We start from the raw sequence: 11,425 nt of genomic DNA on the forward strand, positions 1-11,425 counted from the left end.
TGTAGAAATAAAAATAGTGCTGAAAGGGAATTGAGGTTTTTCACTATGAATGAATGGCTTTGATGGAGAGGGAGTTTCCTTGGCGGCTTAATTGGTCTGAGCGTTGGCGATGAGGTTGAAATCTTGCGCCCCAGCTGCATCTGAACCCAAAAGCTAGAAACTTTATGTGTTTTTTTTTTTTTTTTGTGTGTGGTAAAATTCTCTTTCCCTAACCTTGTGTTGTTGTGGGTGATGATCGTCCTCTATTTGTATGGTTGAATTGTTGAATTCTCGAGCATTTTTCTGTTTTAAAAACCGAGCTTTTATTGCTTTAGGTTGAGAATAGGGTTAGTGGTGCTCTAAACCTGATTGCTGAATTGAATTTGTGTGAATCTTAATATTTGGTGTCATGTTTGTGAATTGTGATATGTTGTAACATCTGAAACCTTAGCGAGGAACCTTTGTCTCCTATAGTTGACTTGTTTGTTCTTCCTCGCGTGTTGGTGTTGAAGAGTACATGTAGCAAGCCTCTTTAAATTCAATCAAGTTTTGAACTATAAAATTCCCATTCCATAAGTTACACGTGTTAGTGTCTCGGCCTTATGTCTTAATGGGAAGGATAAAGAGATTGAGGGAGCAACAATGGAAACATGAAAGTGTCTGTTAAAACTTAAAACAAGAACATTCTGTTGGGCAACTTTTAGACTTAAAAAGCTCTAAATGTTGGGATGAAAAGTGTTTGATAAGAGATAAAAAAAAAAAAAAAAGCATAGGGATTGATAAAAATGTGGGGTGGATGACAACTGAATTAACAGAGGTAGAGGAAGACTGAATAAAGCGTTACAAGAAACTATTTAAAAAGACCATGAGTTAAATGCTCTGTATTAGTAAGCTAACAATGAAGAATTCACTTCATAATAACATAAAACAAAAAGAACATGTTAGCTAGAAATTTTACAGTAAATAGTGAATCAAACTTTTCTACCCTTTTCTGGTAACATCTAAGTTGTTGATTTCAGCCTTAATTATTTTTCTTTGCTAAAATTTGCTGTTGCTCTTGCTTGAAAAAAAAAATCCACTAGTTATATCACATTTGTCTTGTTCTGTTTAAGTTTTTCCTCCATAATTGTCTTTTTTTTATTTTTATTTTTAGAAAACTTGCCAATGTGTTTAACCTTATATATATATATATATATATATATATATATATATGGGAGGTACAAACATGGGTAGGAGAGGACAACTGAATCTAGTGAAAGGTCGAACACTTGACACCATTATTGCACCCTAATCTTAAAGACTTGAGTCAATTTCAATTCAATTACAAGTTCATTGGGTGCTCACAGTTATTTTATTTACCTATAAAGTTCCAGACAATTCATGGTAATACTATTAAATTCCTATTACAAGTTCAGTGGGTGGTCACACTTATTTTATTTCCTCTTATTGTGCAAAATTAATAAATTGACCCTGCAATCTTGGCTCGTTTATTAAATGAAATTTGGCTAATTCTTTCTGTTTTCACAAATGTTGTTCTCTTATAAAAGGATATTAGTTTTAGGGGCTGTTTTGGTGTTGTACACGCAGTAAGTTAATGCCAATATATTGTGCTTGTGCTGTTGTCTTTCTTGTCTAGTTTTTTTTTTTTGCTGAAGGTCTAAGTTCTAATATTTTCAGCTATGGATAGACAAGAAAATTTGTTACCATCCTCCATGCCCAGCCAGCTGTTATCAATTGATAAGGAACTATGGCAAATGGCTGAAGAGAGGGCACAAGAGATACTATGGACAATTCAACCAAATGTACTATCTGAGGTGAACAGGAAGGATGTTATTGATTATGTTCAAAGGCTGATTAGAGGTTACTATGGAGCAGAGGTTAGAATATTTTGATCCAATCATCATATTTGTAAATTTTTATTGCTGGAGTTTCTACATCTGGTCTTTTCTATGTTAAATTGCTTTCTTGCCCTCATAATTTAGTTGGGTGTTCTTTGTAGCATTTGTTGCTTTAAATGATTTGTATATAGTTAGATCCATTTTGATCTATGTTATGATTTTATTTTTTTTTGTTTAGATTAGAAATGATTGGTGGAAATTTCTTATCCTTTTCCCTTTTTCCCTATCATACTTTCCTTTTAAGAGCAGTTAGATTCAAATGTGATTTTATTACTTATTAAAGTTTTTGTTGGTAGGGTATTCAATTGTGTAGGGTGTTGTATCTCCTGATCTCTCAGGACTCCCATTTGTACTATGTAGTACCTCTGGTACTTTTATTCTATATTATAAATTATCTTTGCCTTCCAAAAAAATGCTGTCTTAGCATGGTTCTATAACCATGATATTGACTCTTGTATACTTCTACCATACCTTAGGTGTGCAGATTGACACTTTCCCCCATCGGGTATCGGCTCCATCTTTTTCCCCTTTTACTTTTAGATATCTAAAAAATATAAAAATCATGCCATGGAAAACAAGGTTATCATTTGCAAGAATTATGATCAATATAATCCTACTTCTGCAGGTTGGCTTAAATTTTCCATGCTGTGTTTGGTTTCCTTTACACTGTGCACTTCCTCTCACCTTGACTGCCAGAAAAGAGAACTTTTTTTTTCATTTCATATGTGATACTTCATAGAATCACAATGCGCGTACAAATTGTCCCCTACCAGCCTAAAATTTATATCCAGAATTCAAAAATATGTGCAACTGCAGTGTAGTCTCCCCACCCACAATATGATAAATTTCATTTCTCCATACCATGAGAAGATGTATAGTTTTAAAAACATTGAAATGCCTGAATTGAATGATATTGAGGTAAACTTTGCAAGTATTGATTGCTCTGGTGAACATTGTTGACTTCAAGAATTGGATGCTATTTCCAAAAGAAAAATGCTTCAATTTCAAATCTATAGTTTTTTTAAACCTTGATTATCAGTTTAAAATTTAAAAGCTTTTTTCTGCCAATAACGAGTTGATTTCATTATGTTCATACCATTGCAGTGGTGACCATAAATCAATGTTTTACCTCTTTGTGGATCACCTACAGGTCTTGCCATTTGGTTCTGTTCCACTAAAAACCTATCTTCCTGATGGAGATATTGACTTGACAGCTCTCAGTCATGAAGATGCAGAGGAGGATTTGGCACAAGCAGTATGCTATGTACTTCAAAGTGGAGATGACCCTGAGTACCAAGTAAAAGACATAAAATATATTCGTGCACAGGTTTAGAAACAAAATTTTCTATTTAAACTTCTACGATTATCTTCTTGATTTTTTATATTCAAAGCCCATCTTTTTTTTGTTTGACCTGATTAGAAAATAGTGTTTAATGTTCTTTTTTGTCAAAGGATATCTCTTAGCTTTATTAGACTCACTTTTTATGTTTGGATGAGGAGTTGCAGGTCCGGCTTGTGAAATGTACAGTGAAAAACATAGCAGTTGACATCTCTTTCAATCAGATGGCTGGAATATGTACTCTACGCTTTTTGGAGCAGGTATTTGTATTAATTCATATTTACACCTAATTGATGTTATTTGGTTTCTACATATACCATGTGCTTAAGATCTGTAAGCTAAAATCTCACTCCTATGCTGTATATGTATGCTTAAACTTGGTAGTTAAGTATACCTTACCTTATCTGTGGTTAGGTTTAGTCGTGATTGTGAATATATGAAGTGTTAGAACTTAGAACTGTCATTTAGATATTCATATATTTATATATACATATTGCTTTGTTTGTGTTTCAGATGTCGTGTTGACATTTTGGACTCATTTTCCTGTTATGCTTTTATATATCTGTTTTGCTTCCCCTTCTTTGTACTATTTGTACAATACATTTTTCAGCTGTGTTTCCTGTGGAGTAAAAAACAGTGTGAATGATTACGTAGGGAACAGCATAAAAAGAATTCTGTTTCTCCATTCAGTCAACTTGCTCTGTAGTATCCTCAATATTGAGTTAATTGTTTACTTAACCCCTTTCCATTCTCTTGCTCCATGCATTTTCTTGGTAAATGATTGTTATCAATTCTTTCTCTCTGCCCCCATAATGTATCTGTTTTTTGTTGAAAAGCTTTTTTCAGAAACTTGTTGATCTCTATCCTTACCCAATTCGAATTCATAATTCCATTTTCTAATGAAATTCTACAATTACTTCCTTTTTTATTACAAATAGAAACTTTTTCCATATTTCTGATTAAATTCAATTTATATTTAGGCTTTGCTAATTTTGTTAACTAGAAATAAATTTTTAGGTCGACCAACTTGTTGGAAAGAACCATATTTTCAAACGTAGTATTATCTTAATCAAAGCTTGGTGCTATTATGAGAGTCGACTTCTTGGTGGACACCATGGCTTGTTATCAACATATGCGGTAGAAATATTAGTCTTGTATATTATCAATCGTTTTCATTCATCAGTGCGTGGTCCTCTAGAGGTGAGTCACGTTTTCCATCAATAATATTATTTGCACCCTTTTCGCATTTGTATTTTAAATCTACTTGAAGAATCAAACCACTGAATCACTATTACTAGCAGGTCTTATACATATTTTTGGACTACTATGGCTCATTTGATTGGGACCATAATTATGTTAGTATATGGGGTCCAAAACCCTTATCATCTTTTCCAGAAATTGCAGGTTAGTGTTGCAATGTGTAATCTATCGGATGTATTTATAATCTTCAGTCCTTGATATATCCCAGCTCCTTTGCTTGTCACAGAGACACTGGAATGTGATCATGGTGAATTCTTGCTCCAGAAAGAGTTTCTCAGAAATTATAGGAATATGTGCTCTTTTCCATCAAGGGCAACCAAGACTATGACCCATGAATTTCCCGTTAAGTTCATGAACATCTTGGATCCTCTAAGAAATGACAACAACCTAGGCCGTAGTGTAAACATAGGTAATTTTGCCCACTAAAGTTGGTAGATATTTTGCACTTGTAACATGGTAACAAAAAAAAGCATCAATGGGTTGCGGTGAATATATATATATATATATATATATATATATATATATATATATATATATATATATATATATATATATTGTTCTTTAATTGCTTGAGCTTTCATTCTTCATAATGATTAAAGGACTTGTGAAATTCATGTCGATCCTAGTCTTACCCCATGGAAAGATTTTATAGTTAAGATGTTTACCTGTGGCTTAAGAACATCTACAAGTTCAATACAACTCAACATATTGGTGAAAAGTGCATCAAGGCTTACTCAAATATCGTTATATGATATACTCCAATGATGACTTTAAAGTTTTATATATGATGCTGAAATAATTAGAGATTGTGATATATCATGACATTATTTCAAATTTATAATGGTTGTTTTTTAAAATGCACAGTTCTCTTCCACTTATTTTCCTACCTTTTTACTTACCTGCAGCCAGCTTACATCGATTCAGATTTGCTCTTTCCTACGGCGCTCGAAGGCTTAAGCAGATCCTCACACTTCCAGGAGAAACCATGGGTGCAGCCCTAGAGAAGTTTTTCTTCAGCACTTTGGACAGGAATGGGAAAGGAGAAAGGGCGGATGTTGATGTACCGGTTTCTCCGTTTGGTATTGGAAGATCTATAGAGTCTGTCCTCTGTGGAGATTGTGAAAGTTACTTTGGTGGCTTACAATATGTTCAGTTGTATCGTAATTATGCCTTGCCAGTAACTGTACATTCCAGTTCTCCATCGTCACCTTCTCAGGATGATATCCTTGCGTCATCAACGCACCAAAACTGGAGTATGTTTTACCAAGGTGGTACTGATGTATATATCCCGGCACAGACACTCTATCATCCAACTTACAGCCTTGAAGGAAGAGGGAAATCACGAGGAACTGGCACATACATACCTGACTTGGTATGTTGTCTTTCATCGTGGACTTTATCTCTTTAGGCCTTGTTTGGATAAATTTTTCAAAAACACTTATAAGAAAATAAGAGGGTAAAATGAATGGAGCTTCTCGCATAAACTAAAATCAACTTGTGTAGTTAACTTTTATGGAAGTTCTTTTCATTTAACTTTTCCAAAAGCTAAGGTGCATTAGTTGATTATAGCTTATGGAGAAGTTCAATGTATTTTACCTTATTTTCTTCTCCTATAAGTGTTTCTGGAGAACTTTAGCTAAATAGGACCTTATATTGTGATAACACACTATATCATGCCCAAAATGGTTGTATCTTTCAGAATTATAATTCCTACTGGGATATGCGCACAAAGCCATCCAGGCCAAGGAGATTTGCTTCTTCAAAGTACAATGCATTGCCCAAATCACCTCCGAAAAAGCTACAAGCAGAAGAGGTTCATTCTGAGACAGACATAAATGCTATTTCAGATTCAAGGCTGTTTGAGTTATCAAGTGAAGATTTCCCCCTTCTTCCATGCAATTGCAAGGATATACCGCCAACACAGGCCCAAGATTCTACTCCATTAGCTAAGTTTCATTCTGAGACAGATATGGATGTTACTTCGCAGTTGTTTGAGTTCTCAAATGAAGATTTCCCCCTTCTTCCAAAGATTTGTTCTGAGACACACATGGAGGGTAGTTCGAGGTCGTTTGAGCTCTCAAAGAAAGATTTCCCCCTTCTTCAAAGCATTTGCAAGACTGTCCTGTCAGAGTCTGCTAAGTTAACTAAGCAAGCCAAGAGTTTCCCATCCTCTAAAGAGTCTAAACTGAAAAATACTGAGTTTGGATCTTTCAGAAATCACAATAACTGACAGAACCAAGTTTGTCTTCAAAGGGTGAGAAAGATTATTCTGGTGTTCCATTATCTCAAGAAACTGTGTTGGTAGTTCCAAAGGTTGCAACAGAGAGGAAAGAGGAAAGAGGAATCTCCCAAGAGCAATGAGAAGAAGATGGATTGACAGTGTTAGCATTAGATATTTTGTAGAAATTTGAAGGATATACATCAGCAGAGTTCTAATGTCTGGCTTTGTTGCTGGTGGTCATGTTTTGATCGAATAACTTAAAAATAACAGTAAACTTTCCCTTTCTTTTTTTTTTTTTACAAATGTAAATTTCGGAGAAAGAGAAACTAGAATTGATTGCTAGTGATAGTCTCAAACTTCATAGGAACAAACAATTGGTAGGGGATGCTAACCAATTTTGTGCTGCCTTAGTGGGAATAGTTCACCATTACTCTACAAACAGAATGACATCTCCCTTCTATCATCTGGATGAACTTGTACATGATTTCTGTTTTAAGTTACGTCTTCTGATCATTTATGGGCCAGTTCTTATGTCTATATTTGGATTGGCAATAAAGAATGGAACAAAATGGATCAAATATAATGAGTTAGAATGTATTATACTAGAGCGAAATAAAAATATCATTATATAGTTTGGATATTTTGTAATAACATCATTTTAGAAAAAGGAAATAATGGAATGAAGTTATAATATTTAATTGGCTAATAATTGGCTAAATTAGGCTTTTGGATGACAAATACTATCCAGAAGAAGTTCAAGGTTTCTTCCACCCAGCTGCTGTATCAATCATGTCCATATCTCAAGCAACAACCCTGTTAATCTCTGGACCATATCCGGATATACTTTTGACCAACCAAAATGCATTTGGTTTCAAATATACGACGCAAGTGACGGTAACACGTTAAGTGTTAAATAGTCTTCCCAAGTTCCAACTCTTATTTACTTATTAATGTGTTCTCAACTATTTCTTTCTGCATTATCCATCTGTGTCAATTTCAGTACGCTCGTTGTTATTGGAAAGAGATCTCCAGTCACCCATCATTAATTGCAGGTCATATCAGCCATTCTATTTTCTGGAAAAATCTAGCTCCTGATCATGTAAGTGTTTTACCTTGATCTTGTTTTATGGGAACTCTCTTGTTTTATGGGAACCTAGTTCTTCAACCCTTGTGCAGGAAGGAGGTGGTGAACCACCCAAGGGTTCATTGGGATGGGCTATTGACATACATTTTGGCTATTTTGAAGCATTAATGCAGAAGGTAAGGTGCAGTGCTATAGGGGTCTGGATGGGTGGCGAGTTGTCCAGATCCTGAGATACCTAGCATATCTTCTATCCTTGCATATCATCGGAGCTTAATATTAAAAAAGATGACGGAAGTCAATAAACCAAAAGGGGGAGAGGGATGAATTGATTTTGAATACAAAACGTACCTTTTAAAAACAGAATTAAAAAAAAAAATTGTATGGATCATATCACAAAAACATATGAATTGAACGTAACTAATACTTATCAATCCACCCTTCAACAAGATACTTCATTAATATCCTCTTTTTTTTCACAAATATAAATCTTGAATCTTTTTGAAAAACTTGATTAATACTTGAATGAGAGAAAAAGATTAGATCAAGAGAAGAAAGATGTGGTCTTTTTATACTGTTTCACTTTCTATTACAAGAGAAACTAATCCAGTTATTTAATCCAAAATCAAAATTAGATTTTCACTATGCATCAAGAATTCTTACTTGCAATTACAACCAATCTACAATTCCCACCAAAGAGACTAAGGTACCTAACACTAGGATCCTTTGTGAATATAAGTCTAAGAGAACCTTACTCTTAGCCCAAACTAGAAAATCATATTCTAGCATGCCCTAAGCGATTCATGCATAACCAAAAGATGTGTAAAAACATACACAGAAAAACAAGTAAAGAGAGATACAACCTGATCAATCTTTTCTGCAAAAAACCTTGCTAGACTGAGGAGGTGTTCTTCTTCAACTCAAGAGACACAACTCACTTCTAAGAAAAAAGTCTTCATAATCAATCGATCAAGAAGTTGTGAGTCACCATAAAGCTTTATTCTTCTCTTCTCTTTTCACTAATGAAAGCTTGAGATCTTTAGCTCATTCAAAGGCTTATGAGTTATTTTCGAGATATTGAGTATTCTCTTGATGTATATGGAGGAGAACACAAGCTAGTTATTTATAGAGAAAATAATTATAATCGTCTTTAATCAATTAAATCTACAAAGTAATTGATTAATTCAACGAAGTAATCAATTAGATTATCTTTTTAATCGATTAAAGTATTCTTACCAACATCTGGAAATAACTCAAGAACAATGTAATTGATTAAATACTCAAAGTAATCGATTAAAGTGTTCTTATTCACTTCTGAACAACTAAGCGAGAGAGAAGTAATCGATTAAATCACTTGGTAATCGATTAAAGTAGAGACTCCTGAATAAATCAGTCACTGTCTCAAACAATGGTGTAATCAATTACGAGATATCAGTAATCAATTAAACTTATACAAGACTCAACTCTTCAAGTTTCAAACAACTTGTTGTAATTGATTACGATAGACATGTAATCAATTAAAACAACGAGTTTTTTCCTCTTGAATTTCTTTTCTAACTTAGAAACTTTTCTTCACACTAACCATGATGATGAATTATGCAATACAAATACAACATACAAGATAACAACCAATATAAATGCCACTCAAAGGAGTTAGGCATCTAAAAGTCAAAACATCTTTAAGCTTTTTCTCGAGCTTCAAGCTTTGGCCTTTATGTTGTTCACCATGTTGCTCCTCTTATCTTTAACAAATGTCTTGGTCGTAATTTGAAATTCATTGTTTCCTTTTAATTAATTTGTACTGCTTGTCAATGGCTTGGTTTGGACAAAGAGTTGAAGAGGCTTGTAGTTGAAACCACTGCCAACCAGGTAAACTACGTGTTCCACCTTCCTCCTTTTCCATATGATGCCAGGAGGCTAAATAGATCAACAATAGCATATTAAAAAAAAATGTTAGTAAATGAAAGTAGTCTCTTTGTTTTGGTTTGACCTCCAATTCTGCCTTTTTGTATTTCTGTTGTATATTTTGTCACACCATTCAAGATCCTTTCATGGTATTACGAGTAGTCTATATTCCTTATGATGAGGACACAACTAAGGGCAAGGACCATGAAGCACTTGAAGGGACCATGACCAGATGCAAACTTAAACAGGCCCAACACAGTGATGAGGACACAACAAAGGGTAAGGACCATGAAGCACTTGAAGGGCCCATGATCAGAGGCAGACTTAAACAAGCCCAACACGTCATAGAGACAAGGCTGGTCATTTGTATAGCTGCCATTGATGATGATTGAAGGTCCAAGTGGAGAAAGATGAAGGCCCAGAGGCAGAGGCACTACCAAGACTGTTAATTGTTGCTGAAGGCCCAAACTAATTTGAAGGCCCAAGTTAAATATGTTTTTAGTTATAATTTTTATTTACTGTAATTTTGGCCCAAACTGTTTAGAAGGCTCATGTCTATTTTTATCTTTTTGTTCAGATACACTATAAGTATTGGTTTTTGTTTTCAATAAAGGGACTTTTGGCATTTTCATAAAATTGGGTGAGAGCTTCTCTCTAGGTTCCTTGTTGAACCAATCTCAGACTTATCAAGGTAATCCTTGTGGCATCTACCCTGACTTATCTTCCTTCACTGGAAGTGGCGTCATCCAAATCTCCGCAGCCTGTATCAAACGTTCCGCCTCGTAAGGTTCACATCATCTAAGAGGGACATCCGATAGCTTATTTTAGTGAAAAGTTAGGAGCCGCTGCCCTTAACTATTCAACTTATGATAAGGAATTGTATGTTTTGGTTAGAGCTTTACAAACTTGGCAGCATTACTTATTACCCAAAGAGTTTGTCATCCATAGTGATCACGAGTCCTTAAAATACTTAAAAGGCCAAGGAAAGCTTAATAAGAGGCATGCTAAGTGGGTAGAGTTTTTAGAGCAATTTCCATATGTCATCAAACATAAAAAGGGGAAAGGGAATGTAGTGGCTGATGCGCTGTCTAGGAGACATGTTTTACTTGCTATGCTTGAAACTAAACTGTTTGGTCTCGAGTCTTTGAAAGACATGTATGTTCATGATGTGGACTTTGCTGAAATTTTTGCTGCATGTGAAAAGTTTTCTGAAAATGGTTACTATAGGCATAATGGATTCTTGTTTAAAGAAAATAAATTGTGTGTGCCTAAGTGTTCCATTAGAGAGTTGCTTGTGAGTGAATCACATGAGGGGGGATTGATGGGACACTTTGGGATTCAAGAGACCCTGGAAATTCTGCAAGAGCATTTCCTTTGGCCTCATATGAGGCGTGATGTGCATAAGTCTTGTGGTCATTACATTGTGTGTAAACAAGCTAAATCTAAGGTTAAACCTCATGGATTGTATACTCCTTTGTCTGTTCCTGAATATCCTTGGACTGACATATCTATGGACTTTGTTTTGGGGCTGCCCAAAACCAAGAATGGAAAGGATTCTGTGTTTGTTGTTGTTGACAGGTTTTCTAAGATGGCACACTTCATCCCTTGCAAGAAAGTGGATGACACTTGTCATGTGGCTAATTTGTTTTTCAAAGAAATAGTGCGGCTTCATGGATTACCGAGGACCATTGTCAGTGATAGGGATGCAAAATTCCTTAGTCACTTTTGGAGGACCTTGTGGG

General features: G+C 34.9%; 1 protein-coding gene across 4 annotated transcripts; it reads left to right on the forward strand.

Moving 5' to 3' along the window:
* Position 1: 1 nt before the first annotated feature.
* LOC100797780 (uncharacterized) lies at positions 2 to 7,193 on the forward strand. 4 transcript variants are annotated; one of them, XM_006604088.4, is made up of 9 exons: positions 2 to 114; positions 1,657 to 1,856; positions 3,028 to 3,204; positions 3,384 to 3,476; positions 4,234 to 4,416; positions 4,518 to 4,620; positions 4,685 to 4,885; positions 5,382 to 5,848; positions 6,176 to 7,193. In XM_006604088.4, the coding sequence occupies exons 2-9, from the start codon at positions 1,659 to 1,661 to the stop codon at positions 6,704 to 6,706; spliced, it is 1,953 nt and encodes a 650-aa protein (XP_006604151.1). In that variant the 5' UTR covers positions 2 to 114; positions 1,657 to 1,658; the 3' UTR covers positions 6,707 to 7,193. The 4 variants fall into 4 exon arrangements, with proteins under 4 accessions (XP_006604151.1, XP_040868374.1, XP_006604149.1 ...); XM_041012440.1 differs by having other exon boundaries at positions 4,703 to 4,885; XM_006604086.4 differs by having other exon boundaries at positions 8 to 192.
* Positions 7,194 to 11,425: the final 4,232 nt, after the last annotated feature.

This window comes from Glycine max, chromosome 19, assembly GCF_000004515.6.
Source record: "Glycine max cultivar Williams 82 chromosome 19, Glycine_max_v4.0, whole genome shotgun sequence".
In the NCBI taxonomy this organism is placed as follows: domain Eukaryota; kingdom Viridiplantae; phylum Streptophyta; class Magnoliopsida; order Fabales; family Fabaceae; genus Glycine; species Glycine max.

Coding starts and splice junctions, on each gene's coding strand:
- LOC100797780 (XM_006604086.4), top strand. CDS start 165: ATGTGTTTTTTTTTTTTTTTTGTGTGTG. Junction 3,477..4,233: donor CTCTACGCTTTTTGGAGCAG/GTATTTGTATTA, acceptor ATAAATTTTTAG/GTCGACCAACTTGTTGGAAA. Junction 4,886..5,381: donor AGGCCGTAGTGTAAACATAG/GTAATTTTGCCC, acceptor ACTTACCTGCAG/CCAGCTTACATCGATTCAGA.